The sequence below is a fragment of the Mobula birostris genome, chromosome 2 (assembly GCF_030028105.1).
Source record: "Mobula birostris isolate sMobBir1 chromosome 2, sMobBir1.hap1, whole genome shotgun sequence".
NCBI lineage: Eukaryota > Metazoa > Chordata > Chondrichthyes > Myliobatiformes > Myliobatidae > Mobula > Mobula birostris.
The window spans coordinates 134,224,105-134,245,469 of NC_092371.1; the positions used below are offsets into that span (position 1 = coordinate 134,224,105).

At 44.0% G+C, this 21,365-nt stretch overlaps 1 protein-coding gene across 1 annotated transcript in view; it reads right to left on the minus strand.

Annotated features, from left to right (window-relative positions):
• LOC140210901 (dynein axonemal heavy chain 8-like) overlaps positions 1-21,365 on the minus strand; it is a 1,093,299-nt gene that overhangs the window by 1,040,699 nt on the left and 31,235 nt on the right. The window contains exons 5-7 of the mRNA XM_072280167.1: positions 19,482-19,671; positions 16,591-16,751; positions 267-443 (exon numbers count right to left, since the gene is read on the minus strand). Coding sequence (XP_072136268.1) covers positions 267-443; positions 16,591-16,751; positions 19,482-19,671 — 528 coding nt within the window. The remainder of the gene's footprint in view (positions 1-266; positions 444-16,590; positions 16,752-19,481; positions 19,672-21,365) is intronic.

Below are 21,365 nucleotides of genomic sequence, written 5' to 3' on the forward strand. Positions count from 1 at the left end.
ATATATTTAGCTGCTAAGGCTAGAAGCTTAAAATTTACTCTCTAACCTAAGCTACTCAGGCTGTATCTGAGATACTTCTCTATCCCCTTTAAAGATTGTTTCTTATCTCTAAGACTAATCTTGATCATCTAGTCTTATATACTTAGGTATAAATTTTGCTTAATAAATCTTGATGTCCAATGAAAATAAAACCTCATACAGATTTCTGTAAAAATCCATCTATTCATAAAATAGTTGTTGTTATTGCTTTCCTGATGAATTTTTACCTTCAACATCTTTGAGTAACTTGCTTTCAAAACATTGATCACAGCCCTGCAATTTTGTCCTCTAAGTTGCTCTATGATGGAATTGAATTTCGCAGACATACATTTCCAGTATTCCAGCTCAGTCAGAGGGCCTGAATTTTCAGCTTCTTTTCTGACTTGATTACTTTGTTCTAGAACCTGTAAATAAAATGCACAAAAGTCTTCATGCTTTGTAGCCCTTCTGAATTAATATTTGAATTGTCTATAATAAGTAGTAATCATAACTTTGTATTGCCACAAAAAATCCAATCCACTTTTTAGACAATGACTTAATTAGATGATAAGAAAATACTCACTTCAAGTCATTGATGTTTCTTAATATTCTGAAAATGGATAGTTGAATTTCTGGAGGGTGCAAATTAATCTGGAGATGGTGCCAATAGTCTTCTTTTTATTTTTATTTAGCGATACTAGTTGGAACAGACCCTTGCGACCCACTAAGCCATGCAACCCAGTTACCCACCAATTTAACCCAAACCTAATCACAGGAGAATCTACAATAATTAATTAACCTACTAACAGGTACATCTTTAGACTGTGGGAGGAACCAGAGCACCTAGAGGAAACCCATGTGCACATGGAAAGAACGTACTAACTTTCTTACAGAAGCCACCAAAATTGAACTCTAAACTCTGACATCCTCTGTTATAATAGGATGTAATCTTGTAAACTTTAGAAAAAAGTTTTCAAATAAGCAGAAGTAAAACAAAATCTAACATTATAGGCCAAGAAATCAATCTGATATGCTTGTAGAATGTATTCACCTGTTTTGTTACAGTCTAAAGCAGGTGGTGATGGTGGGTCAGAGAAATCAAAGAAAAAGTCTCTTAGATAAAGATTGGATCAAGTCACAATTTTCCTACTTAATAATGTGCCCATCTTAAAAACCTCTAGTATGCCATACTTGTATCTGCTTTCATTACCAGACTTGGTAGTGCACTCCAGCACCTACTGCTCTCTGTGTAAAAAAACTTATCCCACCCATCCCCTTTAAACTTTCCTCCCACTCACCTTAAAGCTATAACTTCTATATTCATCATTTCTATCCTAGGAAAAAGATTCTGGCAATCAACATATGCCTTTCATAATTTTATAAACTTCTATCATGTCTCTTCAGGCACCAATATTCCAGAGAAAACAATCTAAGTTTGGCCAAACCCCCCTTCTAGCTAATACCCTCTAATCCAGTGAACATCCTGATAAACTTCTGCTGCAGCCTCTCCAAAGCTGTAACAGCCTTCCTGCAATGGAGCCACTGTGTAAAATGCTCCAAGTGTAAGCTAACAAAAGTTTTATACAACTGCATCATGACTTCCTGACTCTTATACTCCTTGCATTAAAATAGACACATCTCAAATCATCGGTATGAGCGCATCCCTTCTCTATCACCTGCCTATTCTCCTTCTTGCACTGTCTCCAAGCTTTCTCTATTTGTGAGCCAACCATCCCTTCCTCTGTCTCTTCAGTTTGGCTCCCACCCCCAGCAATTCTAATTTAGACTCTCCCCAATAGCCTTAGCAAACCTCCCCGCGAGGATATTGGTCCCCCCCCCCCGGATTGAAGTGCAACGCATCCTTTTTGTACAGGTCACACCTGCCCCAAAAGAGATCCCAATGATCCAGAACTCTGAATCCCTGCCCCCTGCTCCAATCTCTCAGCCACGTCTTTATCCTCCACCCCATTCTATTCCAATACTCACTGTCATGTGGCACAGGCAGTAATCCCGAGATTACTACCTTTGCAGTCCTGCTTCTCAACTTCCTTCCTATCTTCCTGTAGCCTGCTTTCAGGACTTCCTCCCTTTTCCTACCTATGTCGTTGGTATCAATATGTACCACGACCTCTGGCTGTTCTCCTTCCTACTACAGGATGTCGTGGACGCGATCAGAAACATCCCAGACCCTGGCACCTGGGAAGCAAACTACCATCCGTGTTTCTTTCCTGCGTCCACAGAATCGCCTGTCTGACCCCCTAACTATAGAGACCCCACAGACAATGTTTTCAGAAAGCTCTCGCTAGCCTTCTCCTTGCAGGCCCCGATGATCCTCCTTTCAAGAGGGGTGTTGGTCCCCACCAGAATTGAAACGCTGCCCTTCTCAACAGGGTCCGGACAAATCAGCATCAATGTATGAAGGACCTCAAGACACTCCCACACCGGCCTCCAAGAACTACAACTTCACTGACAAATAACCGTTGTACGGATAATCACTAGCACTAAGCCCCCAGATCTCCAGTGCCCTGAATGGGGTCAATGGTAAATGCTTCAGATACCGGTTGTAAAACAAATGGTACAACGACGTGACTTGCGACCTGGTGTCGAGTATGGCCTTAGTATAGATACCCTCTATCCATAGCGACCCTCTATCCATGGTCTCACTAAGCCTTCAGGAATAGGGCCTTTTGCTTTCAGAGGTTCCTTGGTATATTAGAACGTGTTCTCAGAGACACCAGGCCATTTCCTCACTGGGTCTCCTCTAAGTTTTCCCAACGACTCTCTCTGCTTAGGTACCCGGGGGCTCACTCTCCTTCTGGCATGACTCCAGCTGCCAGCAGCCTTCCACATTGTTCGTCCCCTTGGGGATCCGCCCCCCCCCCAATCATATAGGGGGGAGGGGTCACACCCACTGATAACAGCCGAAACATCTCCGTTCTCAACTCTGCCATAATCTCCTCTACCACTCCCCAGGGTATGCTATCCGTGGCCACTTCACTGCAGGAGACTACTACTGAGGACTGTGCCCTGCTGATGGATGCTTCCCGCACCTCCAACACATTTTCCTCTTCCTGTACCTCTCTGATCATCTCAACAAAAGATGGAGGGGGGTGCATCTTACGAGACTGTCGGTGACCCCAAGTAATCAGGTCCTGGGGCTCTGTGTTTCTATACTCTATATGCCCCTAGCAATGAAGACTAGTATGCCAAATGCCTTCTTTACCACTCTATCTACATGCATTACCAATTTCAAAGGGCTATAATCTTAGACCACAAGATCCCTTTATAGATCAATGCTGTTGAGAGTCCTTCCATTAACTGTATACTTTCCCCATATATTTGATATCCCAAAGTTCAAATTAATCTCGTATTTGCCCAGATTAATCTCCACCTGCCATTTCTTCACCCATAACTGTAATTGGTCTTTATCCTGCTGTATCCTGCGGAGGCGTTCTTCACTGTCCTCAACTCAACTAATTTTTACTTTGAACTAACCAACCATTCTAAGCTAATTCCACTTGCCTGCATTTGACCCATATTCCTTGGAACCTTACCTTTCCACATACCTTCCCAAATTACTTTTAATTGTTATTATTACACCAGCTTCAACTACTTCCTTTGGCAGCTCCTTCCATATATGTATGTGGAAAAGGTTAGTTCCTACATAATCTTTCCACTCTGACTTAAACCTATGATCCTCGATTTCTGGAAACCATGGGAAATGACAAATGATGAAATAACCATCCTACCTACGGCCCTAATAGCTACTATGTAATCACCCCTCCATCTCCTTTGCTCCAAAGAAGACAGTCCTAGAAACTGCTCCCTAAAACTCAGTTCTTTGAGTCCTGGCAACATCCTTGAAAATCTTCAGCGTAGTTTTTCAGATTAAAGGCAACTCTCGTAGAGTAGAGTGACCGAATCTGAATACAATACTCCAAGTCCTGCTTCATCAATGTGAGCTTCTCTTTGAGGTATGTCTACCTTGAAGAAGTTTTCATCCTCCCTTTGATGGAGGTTTAGTCAAACTTTTTCTCACTGCTTCCCCTTTACTTCTCTTGGATGTGTGTTGCTCACCAACATTTTGTACAACTGTAACATAACATCTGAGCAATGGGATCAACATGCACGAAACAGCGCATCCTAATGCCTTCACCATTGTTTTGGGAGATTTTAACCAGGCCAGTCTGAAAAAATCACTAAGCAGTTACCATCAACAGATCATTTGCAATACTAAAGGAAACAACACACTGGACCATTGCCACACCACAATCAAGAATGCCTACCGTGCTATTTCACGCCCTCACTTCCCTGAGTATAGGCAGAGACTGAAGACTGTAGCACCAGTAATGAGGACTAAGAAGTTAAGGACAAGGGAAGCACAGGAGTGCCTACAGGACTGCTTTGAATCAGTGGACTGGACTGTATTCAGGGATTCATCTTCGAACCTGGATGAGTATGCTGCAGTTATTACCAACTTCATTAAAACCTGTATGGATGAGTGTGTACCTACAAAGACATACTCTACATTCCCAAACCAAAATCCATGGAGAACCAGGAGGTATGTCATCTACTGAAGGCTAGATCTGTGGCATTCAAGTCCAAAGACCCACGCCTGTACCAGAAAACCAGCTATGATTTGCGGAGGGCTATTTCAAGGGCAAAGAGACGATTTCAAATGAGGCTGGAGGCGACATCGGATGCACAACAACTCTGGCAGGGTTTGCAAGACATTACTTCCTACAAAGCGAAACCCAATAGCATAAAAGGGAGAGTACAACTACAGCTGTGAAGATCCCTGCTACACATGATGTCCTTGTGACCTCTGTCTCAGAGGCCGATGTTGGGCTGTCTTTAGAGAGTGAACCCTCACAGGGTGGAAGGTCCCGATGGAGTACCTGGTAAGGCTTTGAAAACCTGTGCCAACCAACTGCTCGGAGTATTCAAGGACATTTTCAACCTCTCACTGATAAGGGCAGAAGTTTCCACTTGTTTCTTAAAGGCAACAATTATACGAGTGCCTAAGAAGAATAATATGAGCTGCCTTAAGGACTATTGCCTGGTAGGTTGGTTATGACTAGACTGAACCCCTGCCTCAGCAAGGACCTGGATCCATTGCAATTTGCCTATCGCCACAATAGGTCAATGGCAGATGCAATCTCAATGGATCTTCTCAAGGCTGCAGACCACCTGCACAACACAAATACCCATGTCAGGATGCTGTTCATTGACTATAGCTCAGCATTTAATACCATCATTCCCACAATCCTGAGAGAAGTTGCAGAACCTGGGCCTCTGTACCTCCCTCTGCAATTGGATCCTCGACTTCCTAATCAGAAGACCACAATCTGTGCGGATTGGTGATAACATCTCCTCCTCGATGACCATCAACACTGGTGCACCTCAGGCGTGTGTGTTCAGCCCACTGCTCTACTCTCTATATACCCATGACCGTGTGGCTAGGCATAGCTCAAATACCATCTATAAATTTGTTGACGATAGAATCATTGTTGGTAGAATCTCAGGTGGTGATGAGAGGGCATACAAGAGTGAGATATGCCAACTAGTGGAGTGGTGCCGCAGCAACAACCTGGCACTTAACGTCAAATTGATGAAAGAGCTGATTGTGGACTCCCGGAAGGGTAAGACGAAGGAACACATACCAAAATTCATAGAGGGATTAAAAGTGGAGAGTATGAGCAGTTTCAAGTTCCTGGGTGACAAGATCTCTGAGGATCTAACCTGGTCCCAACATATCGATGCAGTTATAAAGAAGGCAAGAGAGAGGCTATACTTCATTAGGAGTTTGAAGAGATTTGGTAACCATGGAGAGCATTCTGACAGGCTGCATCACTGTCTGGTATAGGGGGGCTATGGCAGAGGGTTGTAACTTTAGTCAGCTCCATCTTGGGTACTAGCCTACAAAGCACCCAAGACATCTTTAAGGACCGGTGTCTCAGAAAGACAGCATCCATTATTAAGGACCTCCAACACCCAGGGCATGCCCTTTTCTCACTGTTACCATCAGGTGGGAGGTACAGAAGCCTGAAGGGCACACACTCAGTGATTCAGGAACAGCTTCTTCCCCTCTGCCATCCGACTCCTAAATGGACATTGAACCCGTGAACACTACCTCACTTTTTAAATATATATTATTTGTTTTTGTACTATTTTTAATCTATTCAATATATGTATACTGTAATTGATTTACTTATTTATTTATTATTATTGTATTTTTTTCTCTTCTATATTATGTATTGCATTGAACTGCTGCTGCTAAGTTAACAAATTTCACATCACATGCCGGTGATAATAAACCTGATTGTAATTCTGATCCTAACTCCTGTGTCAAAGTTCTGACTGATGAAGGCCAGCATGGCTTTATCAGTCAGTACCTTATTTACTGTGACATTACTTTCAGCACTTCTCCGTGGATTGTCACCTTGTCGCAGTGGAGACGCTTGTGTGATCCTGAGAGCGATGCCGTCTGGAGCTATGCTCCTGGTAGGGGCACCCATGGCGGTAAGGTCCCTGACAAAGAACAATCCAGTCAAGACTTAATGGTGGAACAGGCAGATGAAGTTACTTCGAACTCAACAGCTGTGAAGGTGGATGAAGGCTGCAACAAATCCATCAGCTCCAATCGTCGTGGTTTCCATGCCATTGGAATCAGTTGGTTGATTTGTGAAGTATTGTGTGCTTCTTGGACTGCAACATCAAGTACACGTTAAACAAATACACGCACAGGCGTCTTCGCTCTGTGGGCCACTTCTTCAAGTCTTTTGGTGATCGGGGGAGGGTGACAGGAGCAATAGACCATCATCCTCGACCTCTAGGGATAGCCACGACGACAATGACTTTCAGCAAACCATATACTTGTACTCCTAGGCTTCTCTGTTCTGCTACACTCCACAGAGTATTATCATTCACTGTGAAAGCCTTATGCTGGTTTGATTTCCCAAAATAAAACACTTCACACATAACTGAGTTAAAATCTAGACACAAAAGGTACTACAGATGCTGGAAATCTAGAGCAATACACACAATGTGCTGGAGGCGCCCAGCAGGTAAGGCAGCAAATTAAAATCCATTTACCATTCCTCACCCCACTTTCCCAGCTGATCAAGATCCCACTGTAATTCTTGATAACTTTCTTCATTATCTTTGATACAAATTATTTTAGTGTCATCTGCAACCTTATGAACCATGCTTAAATATTTTAATCCAAAATATTGATATAGATGACAAACAACAATAAGTCTAGTGACACATCCCTCAGTAAAATTCAAAGTATATTTCTTATCAAAGTATGTTTACATTATATAATCTTAGATTCTTCTTCTTACAGGCAGCCACAACAAAGAAACCTCAAAAGAACCCATTAATTAAAGACTGTCGAACACCAAATTTACACAGACAGAAAGAAAAAACAAATCCTGCAAACAATAAAAGTAAGCAAATAGCTTCAGAACTCCAGTTTTAAGAAAGACACAAAGCCAGGCATCACTGCAGCTGGAGCAGATCACAGCCTCAGTTCAGTACAGATTTGAGTAAACGTAGTGCAGCAGCGAGCAGAACCGGCCCTCGCCTTGCCTCTGGTCCCGGTAACTTTACCATGACCCCTGACCAAGGCCCAGTGTTTAATTCATCCAAACATCAGGTAATTCATTACCCTCAGACAGTCTGGGGTCTGGACCCCTCCACCACAATTCGGCCTGTACCCAACTTTTCCAATTCAGCCCAGCGTTTAAATTGATCAGATACCGGGACTTTCCTTGCTCTCATGGATGCCACAACTCTGCTTTGACCTCGCCTTCACTTGCCTTGACCATGTCTTCCTTGCGCCACCGCCTTTGCCACCACTCAGATCTGCTTTCCTCGGCCATTTCTTGCCTATGGCTCTGGCACCACCACCTCTCCACTTTTAGTGTTGATCGTTATTAATAAAGTGAATAATAAGGTGTTTATTAGTTTTCTTTGTTTTGTGTTTTGCCGCTGGTATGTTGTTGCTGGGCATCACCACCACCATCTTAAACTGGAAGTGAAGAAGGCAACATAAGCAAAAACCCTACCTATTCCAGACTCTCTCTTCTTCTCTCTCCCATCGTGCAGGAGATAACAAAAGCTTGAAAGCACTTAACTTTAAGTTCAAGGATAATATAAAAATGGAATGACAGAGCATGATGTAATTCTGCTCCTATGTCTTATGGATACCTTAGTCACTTGTATTTTTGTGCCTGTCTAGATCCCACTCAGTCCCAACCTCCTGCTCCCCATGTTCCTTCATGCCCTGACTAATCAAGAATCTATCAACCTCTACTTTAAATATATCCAATGACTTGGCCTCCACAGCTGCCTGTGGCAATGAATTCCACAGTTTCACCACTCTCTGACGAAAGTAATTCCTTCTCATCTTCATTCAAAAAGCACGCACCTCTATTCTGAAGCTGTATCCTCTGTTCTTAGACTACCCCATCACAAGAAACATCCTCTCCACATCCACTCTATTGAGGCCTTTCAACATTCAATAGGTTTCAATGAGGTCACACCTCATTCTTCCGAATTCCAGTTAGTGAAGGCCCAGAACCATCGAACACTCCTCATATGATAAGCCTTTAAATCCCAGAATCATCTTTGTAAACCTCCTTTGGATTCTCTCCAATGTCTGCACATCCTTTCTTAAATAAGGGACACAAAACTGCTCACAATACTCCAAGTGAGACTTCACCAGCGCTTTATAAAGCCTCAACATTACATCCTAGGTTTTACATTCTAGTCTCTCGAATTGAATGCTGACATCGCATTTGACTTCCTCACCACTGACTCAATCTGCAAATTAACCTTTAGGGAATTCTGCACAAGGACTTCCAGGACCCTTTGCACCTCAGATTTTTAAAATTTGACTCCATTTAGAAAATAGTCAACCCATTCATTTCTTCTACTAAAGTGCAGAACCACACACTTCCCGACACTGTATTGCATCTGCCTCTTCTTAGCCCGTTCTCCTAATCTGTCTAAGTCTTTCTGTAGCCGCTCTATTTCCTCAAAACTACCTGCCCCTCCACCTATCTTCTTATCCACAAACCTGCCAAAAGCCAGCAATTCTGTCATGCAAGTCATTGATATATGATGTAAAATGAAGAGGTCCCAACACAGACCCCGGTGGAACACCACTGGTCACCAGCAGCCAACCAGAAAAAGCTCCATTTATTCTGACTCTTTGCTTTGAGCCCACTGGGGGGATGGGAGTTTTGTATTGGGTGTTATGTAATGACCCAGATTTGATTAGGGAGACTAAGGTAAAGGAACTCTTAGGAAGCAGTGATCATAATATGATAGAAATCACTCTGCAGTTTGAACAGGAAAAGCTAAAATTGGATGTATCAGTATTACAGAAGGGTAAAAAGAATTAAAGAGGCATGAGAGAGGAGCTGGCAAAAGTTGTTTGGAAGAGGACACTAGTAGGGATGACGGCAGAATAGGAATGGTTGGTGTTTCTGGGGGAAATTTGGAAGGCGCAGCCTAATAACGAGTAATCATCTTAGTCATGTTTCTTGTGATCACAAAACCCTGTTGGACATTGTTAATATGGAATGCTGCAAGTCAGATTCACTGATTTATTGGCAGACGACAAAGGCATGCGGCAAGGGAGCTGCAGCTCTTCAGCTGTACAGAAAACTAGCCATTTAGTCACGATGTCACTTGTTTACAGCCACCCAGGACAGAGGCACGGAGTCTGTGTGCTCCACTGGAAATGGTGTAGCATGGCATCCATGTTGGAGTTGGTGCTGTTCCCAGAGTTCACTCGGCAGCGGATAAACTGTATTGTGTTCGACTGCAGACTGCTATAACAATCATGGACTCAGGGTCTTGGACTATATTTTTTTATGTCATTGTATTTTACTGACATCTTATATGTGCTTGCTATCTTAAATGTGCTATATGTGTCTTGTGCTGTATGTGACTGTTGGTACTATGTCTTGCACCCTGGCCCCAGAGTAACACTTTTGTTTGTCTGTATTCATGGGTATTCATGTATGGTTGAATGACAATTGAACCTGAACTTGAATATCAATGACACTTCACATGCTCTCCATCACTTCAGTAACTTTCAGTTCCCTGGCCCAGATCACCTTATTTTCACAATAGACCCAGTCACTATACATTTCCACTTCCCTATCAGGAAGGCCTTAAAGCTCTCTGCTTCTTTGTGGACAACAGACCTAACCAGCTGCCCTACACCACCACTGCCTTCTATCTAGCGGAACTGGTCCTTATCCTCAACAAGCAACACACATCAAAGTTGCTGGTGAACGCAGCAGGCCAAGCAGCATCTGTAGGAAGAGGTGCTGCTTGGCCTGCTGCGTTCACCAGCAACTTTGATGTGTGTTGCTTGAATTTCCAGCATCTGCAGAATTCCTGTTGTTTGCGCTTATCCTCAACAATTTCTCTTTTGGCTCCTCCCACTTTCTCTAAATTAAACTAAAACGTATAGGCCCTAGCTATGCCTGCCTTTTAGTTGGCTATGTGGAACAATTCATGTTCCAACCCCACACTGGCAACTTTTTCTCCATTACACTGACAACTGCATTGGTGCTACTTCCTGCACCCATGTAGAGCTTGACAATTTCATCAACTTAACCTCCAGTTTCCACTCTGCCCTCAAATTTATTTGGTCACCTCTCTGACACTTCTTATCTGTTTCTCAATCTCCCTATTACCATCTCTGAAGCCAAACTATCCACTGCTATCTTTTATAAACCTACAGACTCTCACAGTAATCTTGACTATATCTCTTTCCATCCTGTAGCTTGTAAAAATGTTAATCCCTTTTCTTAGTTCCTCCACTGGCCCCATATTAACATTTCATTTGAAGCCCTGAATCAGCATGGAAACAGGCCCTATGACAACCAAAATGTCTAAATCAGCTACTCCTAATGCAGTCCACGTTTCAGGCCGAAACCCTTCGTCAGGACTAACTGAAGGAAGAGTTAGTAAGAGATTTGAAAGTGGGAGGAGGAGGGGGAGATCCAAAATGATAGGAGAAGACGGGAGGGGGAGGGATGGAGCCAAGATCTGGACAGGTGATTGGCAAAGGGGATACGAGAGGATCATGGGATAGGAGGTCTGGGGAGAAAGACAAGGGTGGGGGGGGGAACCAGAGGATGGGCAAGGGGTATAGTCAGAGGGACAGAGGGATTAAAAGGAGAGTGAGAGAAAGAATGTGTGTATATAAATAAATAATGGATGGGGTACGAGGGGGAGGTGGGGCATTAGCGGAAGTTAGAAAAGTCGATGTTCATGCCATCAGGTTGGAGGCTACCCAGACGGAATATAAGGTGTTGTTCCTCCAACCTGAGTGTGGCTTCAACTTTGCGGTAGAGGAGGCCATGGATAGACATGTCAGAATGGGAATGGGATGTGGAATTAAAATGTGTGGCCACTGGGAGATCCTGCTTTCTCTGGCGGACAGACCGTAGGTGTTCAGCAAAGCGGTCTCCCAGTCTGCGTCGGGTCTCGCCAATATATAAAAGGCCACATCGGGAGTACCGGACGCAGTATGTCACCCCAACTGACTCACAGGTGAAGTGTCACCTCACCTGGAAGGACTGTCTGGGGCCCTGAATGGTGGTAAGAGAGGAAGTGTAAGGGCATGTGTAGCACTTGTTCTGCTTACAAGGATAAGTGCCAGGAGGGAGATCAGTGGGGAGAGATGGGGGAGACGAATGGACAAGGGAGTCGCATAGGGAGCGATCCCTGCGGAAAGCAGGGAGAGGGGGGGAGGGAAAGATGTGCTTAGTGGTGGGATCCCATTGGAGGTGGCGGAAGTTACGGAGAATAATATGTTGGACCCGGAGGCTGGTGGGGTGCTAGATGAGGACCAGGGGAACCCTATTCCTAGTGGGATGGTGGGAGGATGGAGTGAGAGCAGATGTGCGTGAAATGGGGGAGATGCGTTTGAGAGCAGAGTTGATAGTGAAGGAAGGGAAACCCCTTTCTTTAAAAAAGGAGGACATCTCCCTCGTCCTGGAATAAAAAGCCTCATCCTAAGAGCAGATGCAGCGGAGATGGAGGAATTGCGAGAAGGGGATGGCGTTTTTGCAAGAGACAGGGTGAGTAGAGGAATAGTCCAGATAGCTGTGAGAGTCAGTAGGCTTATAGTAGACATCAGTGGATAAGCTGTCTCCACAGAGACAGAAAGATCTAGAAAGGGGAGGGCCGTGTCAGAAATGGACCAGGTAAACTTGGGGGCAGGGTGAAAGTTGGAGGCAAAGTTAATAAAGTCAACGAGCTCAGCATGCGTGTAGGAAACAGCGCCAATGCAGTCGTCGATGTAGCGAAGCAAGAGTGGGGGACAGATACCAGAATAGGCACGGAACACAGATTGTTCCACAAAGCCAACAAAAAGGCAGGCATAGCTAGGACCCATATGGGTGCCCATAGCTACACCTTTAGTTTGGAGGAAGTGGGAGGAGCCAAAGGAGAAATTATTAAGAGTAAGGACTAATTCCGCTAGACGGAGCAGAGTGGTGGTAGAGGGGAACTGATTGGGTCTGGAATCCAAAAAGAAGCGGAGAGCTTTGAGACCTTCCTGATGGGGGATGGAAGTATATAGGGATTGGACATCCATAGTGAAAATAAAGCGGTGGGGGCCAGGGAACTTAAAATCATCAAAAAGTTTAAGAGCATGAGAAGTGTCACGAACATATGTAGGAAGGGATTGAACAAGGGGGGAAAAACCGTGTCGAGGTATGCAGAAACGAGTTCAGTGGGGCAGGAGCAAGCTGAGACAATAGGTCTGCTAGGACAGGCAGGTTTGTGGATCTTGGGTAGGAGGTAGAAGCGGGAAGTGCGGGGTGTGGGAACTATAAGGTTGGTAGCAGTGGATGGGAGATCCCCTGAGCGGATAAAGTCGGTGATGGTGTGGGAGACAATGGCCTGGTGCTCCTTAGCGGGATCACCATCGAGGGGTAAATAAGAGGAGGTATCCGCGAGTTGTCACTGTGCCTCGGCAAGGTAGAGGTTAGTACGCCAGACTACAACAGCACCCCCCTTATTGGCAGGTTTAATAATAAGGTTAGGATTAGTGCGGAGGGAGTGGAGAGCAGAGCGTTCCGAAAGAGTGAGATTGGAATGGGAACAAGGTGCGGTGAAGTCGAGACGATTGATGTCCTGTTGGCAGTTGGCGATAAAGAGATCCAGAGCAGGCAGAAGACCAGAGCAGGGTGTCCATGAAGAAGAGGAGGGTTGAAGAGGGGAGAAGGGGTCATCGGTGGGGGTGGAAGAGTCCTTGCCGAAGAAGTAGGTTCAGAGACGGAGACGGCGAAAGAAGAGTTCCGCATCATGGCGAACACGGAACCCGCTGAGGTGTGGGCGAAGCGGGACAAAGGGGCACACTTCTCACGCTCTTAAACTTTTCGATGATTTTAAGTTCCCTGGCCCCCACCGCTTTATTTTCACCATGGATGTCCAGTCCCTATATACTTCCATCCCCCATCAGCAAGGTCTCAAAGCTCTCCGCTTCTTTTTGGATTCCAGACCCAATCAGTTCCCCTCTACCACCACTCTGCTCGTCTAGCGGAATTAGTCCTTACTCTTAATAATTTCTCCTTTGGCTCCTCCCACTTCCTCCAAACTAAAGGTGTAGCTATGGGCACCCGTATGGGTCCTAGCTATGCCTGCCTTTTTGTTGGCTTTGTGGAACAATCTATGTTCCGTGCCTATTCTGCTATCTGCCCCCCACTTTTCCTTCGCTATATCGACGACTGCATTGGCGCTGCTTCCTGCATGCATGCTGAGCTCGTTGACTTTATTAACTTTGCCTCCAACTTTCACCCTGCCCTCAAGTTTACCTGGTCCATTTCTGACACGGCCCTCCCCTTTCTAGATCTTTCTGTCTCTGTCTCTGGAGACAGCTTATCCACTGATGTTTACTATAAGCCTACTGACTCTCACAGCTATCTGGACTATTCCTCTTCTCACCCTGTCTCTTGCAAAAATGCCATCCCCTTCTCGAAATTCCTCCATCTCCGCTGCATCTGCTCTCAGGATAAGGCTTTTCATTCCAGGACGAGGGAAATGTCCTCCTTTTTTAAAGAAAGGGGTTTCCCTTCCTCCACTATCAACTCTGCTCTCAAACGCACCTCCCCCATTTCACGCACATCTGCTCGCACTCCATCCTCCCGCCACCCCACTAGGAATAGGGTTCCCCTGGTCCTCACCTACCACCCCACCAGCCTCCGGGTCCAACATATTATTCTCCGTAACTTCCGCCACCTCCAACGGGATCCCACCACTAAGCACATCTTTCCCTCCCCCCCCTCCCTGCTTTCTGCAGGGATTGCTCCCTACGCGACTCCCTTGTCCATTCGTCTCCCCCATCCCTCCCCACTGATCTCCCTCCTGGCACTTATCCTTGTAAGCAGAACAAGTGCTACACATGCCCTTACACTTCCTCCCTTACCACCATTCAGGGCCCCAGACAGTCCTTCCAGGTGAGGCGACACTTCACCTGTGAGTCGGCTGGGATGATATACTGCATCCGGCGCTCCCGATGTGGCCTTTTATATATTGGCGAGACCCGACGCAGTCTGGGAGACCGCTTTGCTGAACACCTACGCTCAGCAATGGGAAAGCAGGATCTCCCAGTGGCCACACATTTTAACTCCACATCCCATTTCCATTCTGACATGTCCATCCACGGCCTCCTCTACTGTAAAGATGAAGTCACACTCAGGTTGGAGGAACAACACCTTATATTCTGTCTGGGTAGCCTCCAACCTGATGGCATGAACATCGACTTTTCTAACTTCCGCTAATGCCCCACCTCCCCCTCGTACCCCATCCACACACATTCTTTCTCTCACTCTCCTTTTTCCCCCTCTGTCCTTCTGACTATACCCCTTGCCCATCCTCTGGTTCCCCCCCCCTTGTCTTTCTCCCCAGACCTCCTGTCCCATGATCCTCTCATATCCCCTTTGCCAATCACCTGTCCAGCTCTTGGCTCCATCCCTCCCCCTCCCATCTTCTCCTATCATTTTGGATCTCCCCCTCCCCCTCCCACTTTCAAATCTCTTACTAACTCTTCCTTCAGTTAGTCCTGACGAAGGGTCTCGGCCTGAAATGTCGACTGTACCTCTTCCTAGAGATGCTGCCTGGCCTGCTGCGTTCACCAGCAACTTTGATGTGTGTTGCTTGAATTTCCAGCATCTGCAGAATTCCTGTTGTTTGCGCTTATCCTCAACAATTTCTCTTTTGGCTCCTCCCACTTTCTCTAAAATAAACTAATGCAGTTTCACTCTGAAATATTGTGGCACCATTCACCCAGACTTTCAATCTCCCTCCTACATTCCAATTCGTCACCTCCTCGGAACCTATATACAGGAACCTTTCAGCTTTTCATCAACAATCAAACTCTGACTTAAAGATAGCTCAGACTCTGCTTCCATCAGTCTTTAAGAACAAAAAAATTGTGCTTCATTTTGTGGTAAACAGGCAACTACCTTTAAATAGGCCCCATCTTGAATTCTCTCAGTTCCTCCAGCTCTGCTACAACGTCAGCATTTCAGTTGAAACCCCTAATCAGCACAGAAACAGGCCCCAAGGCAACTGAATTATCTAACAGAGCTATTCCTTTTGAAGAGTTTCACTTTTGAAATGTTGACAATTCCTTCCCTTCCACTGTTGCTGCTCAATTCACTGAGTTCCTGTGGGCATAAGGACATGTCAGGAAGGCAAATAATCATCAATCTTCCTAGGCTGAATTTCAAATCATTTGTTTTGGCATATCTCTCACCCAAACTCTTTACAACTTTGCAAGTATGGTTTAAGCTCCTCAATCATGTTTCCAAATCCTTTTATCACCATTCAGCCAGTCACACATCCAGCTCTGTTGGCCTAAAATGTCACAGCCAACTCTGTTTGCCTAATCCTCTAATGTCCCAACACATTTTTTCCAATATCTTGACTCTTAGTTTCCCTTTTCTTATTGTTTTATCATCTTCAAGTTGACTCGTGGCTCAACCTTCTTTATTCTCACACATCCCCTACCACTTCCAATTCTTTCTATTTCGGGGCCCAACTAAGTCCATCTGCTTGATCAATCTATCACATTTGATGTCATCAGCATTGTGCAAAATAGGTATTATGAGTTTTAAATATGTATTCATACCTTATTAATAGTAAAAATAACAAGATATAACAGCACAAGTAGGCCATTCAGCCCCTTAAATCGGCTCTACAATTCAGCAAAATCATAACTGATCTTTGCCTCAATACAACTTATCTGTCCTAACACCATAAGCCTTGAATCCTCTAGTACTTATCTAAAATCTTTAATTTCTTTTTTGAATGAAATTAATAATTGAGCTTCCACAGCTTGTTTAAACAGAGAATTTGAATGATTCACCACCCTTTGTGTGAAAAAACTTATCCTCATTTCGGTCATAAGTGACTCATGGTGGAGATGTGTCATTCAAAAGGCACAAAATGAAACATTAGTCTTGAGATAATTATTAACAAGAGACCTTATATTAACCATGTTAAAAAGTTAAAGTACTCAAGTATACAAACCTGTTCCAGTTGATTGTACCATTGCAAAAGCAGATTTTCAACCTGTAATATTAATTCTGGATTTGATGCTGCAGCTTTCACTTGCTCAAATGAGTGCAGCCGAGTAAGGTCAACCATTTCACTCTTCAGCACAACAGCTTTTTCAAGGCTTATTTTAGTACCTGAAGGAAAATATTACATTTATAATTAATCCCACTCAGATAAGAAATTAAAACAGGAGGTTATTTGGCCCCTCATGCCATTCTGTGAGATCACGGATGATATTTCAGCATCTGCAGAATCTAGAGTTTATATTTTACCACAATATTTTATTCCATAATCTTAACGTATCTTGTTGTCTTTATTATCTAAAGGTCTATCAATCTGTGCAAGGGAGCAAGGGCTTCAGATTTGATATTCTTTGTGTTCTCTTCCAAAGCAGTTGGGACGACAGGGACAGATAGCACATGAATTGGATAGGAACCACTATCCTCGAGGGGACTGTTAATAAGGAGGGTTTAAACTACAGTAACTCAGGTTTGGGAACCAGGGCAACAAGTGCAGGGGCTGAGGCAGACCTTATAACAAACAAATATGAACCACTCAACAACAAATGCCATAGTGTTTGTCATGAACCCAGCCCTGACACACTTAGGAGACAAGAACATAGAACCATAGAACCATAGAAACTACAGCACAGAAACAGGCCCTTTGGCCCTTCTTGGCTGCGCCGAACCATTTTCTGCCTAGTCCCACTGACCTGCACACGGACCATATCCCTCCATACACCTCCCATCCATGTATCTGTCCAATTTATTCTTAAATGTTAAAAAAGAACCCGCATTTACCACCTCGTCTGGCAGCTCATTCCATACTCCCACCACTCTCTGTGTGAAGAAGCCCCCCTTAATGTTCCCTTTAAACTTTTCCCCCCTCACCCTTAACCCATGTCCTCTGGTTTTTTTCTCCCCTTGCCTCAGTGGAAAAAGCCTGCTTGCATTCACTCTATCTATACCCATCATAATTTTATATACCTCTATCAAATTTCCCCTCATTCTTCTACGCTCCAGGGAATAAAGTCCGAACCTATTCAACCTTTCTCTGTAACTGAGTTTCTCAAGTCCCGGCAACATCCTTGTAAACCTTCTCTGCACTCTTTCAACCTTATTTATATCCTTCCTGTAATTTGGTGACCAAAACTGAACACAATACTCCAGATTCGGCCTCACCAATGCCTTATACAACCTCATCATAACATTCCAGCTCTTATACTCAATACTTCGATTAATAAAGGCCAATGTACCAAAAGCTCTCTTTATGACCCTATCTACCTGTGATGACACTTTTAGGGAATTTTGTATCTGTATTCCCAGATCCCTCCGTTCCACTGCACTCCTCAGTGCCTTACCATTTACCCTGTATGTTCTACCTTGGTTTGTCCTTCCAACGTGCAATACCTCACACTTGTCAGTATTAAACTCCATCTGCCATTTTTCAGCCCATTTTTCCAGCTGGTCCAAGTCCCTCTGCAGGCTCTGAAAACCTTCCTCACTGTCTACTACACCTCCAATCTTTGTATCATCAGCAAACTTGCTGATCCAATTTACCACATTATCATCCAGATCATTGATATAGATGACAAATAACAATGGACCCAGCACTGATCCCTGTGGCACACAATTATGTCAGAATGTTGTTTCTGGATTTCAGTTCAGTTCAGCATTGTAGCACAGACCTCTGTGAACAAACACCTACTTCTAGGTCTAAATACATCTCTATGCAACCAGGTGTCGGAATTATTAATTAACGGACCTCAGATAGTCAGGATGCACAACTGCTTCTCCCTCTCCATCATCCTCAACATGGGTGCCCCCCAGGGCTGTGCGCTGATCCCACTGCTGTACTCTTTGCTCACACACAAACGCACAGCCAAACACCTAAGCAATCATATTGTCAAGTTCACCAATGATATGACAGTGGTGGGGTTCATCACCAACAACAATAAGATGGTCTACAGAAAGAAGGTGGAACACCTTGAGGCCAGATGTCAGGCAAATAATTTTTTCCTCAATGTCAACAAGACAAACAAGATAGTTACTGACTTCAGGAAATCTTACACCACTCACACGGCGGTAGCATAGCAGGGGAAACCACAAGCAGTTTCAAACTCATGTGAGTATATATCTCGCACAACCTCTTACAAGCTCTCATGGTCCCAGAACACATCGTCAACAGACAGCTCACCAATGCCTCTATTTTCTGAGGAAGCTAAAGAGAGCTGCACTATGCACAACAATAGTTACAACCTTCTATAGATGTGCATTGCAGAGCATCTTAACATTTATCTTGACTATATTCTGAGAGCTCCAGCAAATAATTGAAATTAGCAGAACTTTTCAAATTATGCATCATTGCAGGTGGTGGAAATAGACTACCAAACCATTTAGATTAATGATGGTCTGCGGGGAGGATGGATGAGGGACCTGACGGAAAATGTGATCACTCAACCATTGTTTGATTACCACCACACCTTATCAGGCTAGCCTAGAACAATTAACAAGGATATCTTTGACATCATCCTCACACCTCTCATCCCAGGATGAATGAATTTGTGACCTAATGTAAAAGGAAAAGCAAATTACAAATTATCAAATATATTGAAAGAAAGCATTTAGAACTGAAACTTATTCTATGGGTGCACTTCAAAATAGAAGAAAATTATGGTGATTTCATTAAAGTCAGAAATAAAAATCTCCAAAATCACAACAGGTAGTTTTAGAAACTTAAAATCCAGTAATTTTTTTTCATTTTCCCTTATTTGTCATGATTGAAAAAAACATACGATCCATGTTTGTAAATTCAAATTAAATTTAACTAACCATATTTTATAGGCTGTCAGTAAAACACCTTACCATTTAAGAAAGTGATGTATCCATTAATAGTATCTTTGAAGGCTTTCTTCTCCCTCTCCCCATGAATGGATTGATTAAGTGCTCCCCAATTTCCACACGCAGAAATAGCTGGTAAGAAAATATTTTCCAGTATATTCACAGCACCAGTGAGTATTCCATCAGTACCATCCAAAATGCTGAAGAATGTCTCCTGCAAATAGGTATATTGGTAAGTCAAACATGATTATTACTATAAGGATCAAGCAACTGTACATACTGGAAATCAAGAAAAACAAAAAATTACTCAGCAGATTAGATAATGTCAGTGGAAAGAGAAATATAGTTAATATTCTGAAATATTAACTATTTCAGATCAAAAATCAGGCACAAGCCCATCAGCCCACATCATCCATGCCAAATAAGATGCCTTGCTGGGGAAGTCCCATGTGTCTGAATTTGATATCACTGTAAACCTTTCTCATCTTTTAAATATTGTAAATTTACTTCTACTAGTCCTACCAAATCTTCTGGCAGCTCGTTCTGTACACTCACCATTCTCTAGGAAAACCTTTCCCCTCTCACCTTACACCTCTGCCCTCAATTTTGAGATTCTCCTTCTTTGGGAAAAAGACTGTGACTATCCATCTAATTTCTAAATAAAAATAGAGGCTTCACTGCCACAAGGGCAGGAATGTCTGCAAGATGTTCCAGGATTTAGATGTTTCAAAAGGTTCAGGGAGAGAGGTAAAAGAGTGGCATTGATAGCATCACAGCTGCAGAAAGGTTGAAAGTCATGGAAGAATCATCTATTAAGTCAGTGAGGGTGCAAGTCAGAAAGTGGAAGGTAGAAATCATTTTATTGGGAGTATTCTGCATGACCTTCAATAGCAATAGGGACACTGAGGAGCAGATCAGTAGGCAGATTTTGGAAAGGTATGAAAATAACAAGGTTGGTGTTATCCATGACTAATTGGCCAAATTCTGCTCTGATATCATATGGTCTTATGGTGACTTCAACTTCCTTAATATTGATGGGCACCTCCTTAATGCAAGGTTTAAATGGGGCAGAATTTGTTTGGAGTGTCCAGAAAGGATACAGAATATGTGGACAGGCTGTCAATAGGAGAGACCATATTTTTGATCTAGTACTAAGCAAAGAACCTGGTCAGGTGATTGATGTCTCACTGGGCAAGCATTTCAGAGTCAATAACCACAAACCCCTGATATTTAGTAACAGTATAGAGTTACTAAACTCACACAGCTCACTGACTCCCCCGCCATCTGTCAGTAGATCACAAGCTTCCTGACTGACGGGGTGCAGCAAGTGAGGCTGGACTTCATTTCTAGCACCCGGACAATCAGTACCGGTGCCCCCCAGGGATGTGTGCTCTCCCCACTGCTCTTCTCCCTTTACACTAATGACTGCACCCCACAGGATCCATCTGTTAAACTCCTGAAGTTTGCAGACGGCACAAATGTCATTGGCTTTAGCCGAGACGGTGATGAGTCTGCATACAGACGGGTGGTGGAACGGCTGGCCCTCTGGTGTGGTCAGAACAATCTGGAGTTAAATATGCTCAAGACTGTGGAGATGTGGACTTCAGGAGGAGCCCCCCAATACTCCCCCCACTCACTATCCTCAACAGTATTGTGTCTGCTGTGGAGACCTTCAGGTTTCTGGGTGTCACAATCTCCCAGGACCTGAAGTGGACACCTAACGCAGACACTCTTATCAAAAAGGCTCAGCAGAGGTTGTATTTCCAATGTCAACTCAGGAAGTAGAACCTGCCTCAGGAGCTGCTGATTCAATTCTATTCAGGAATAATCCAGTCTGTTCTCTGTTCGTCCATCACTGTCTGGTTTGGAACAGCTACCAAACAAGACAAGAATAGACTCCATAGAACC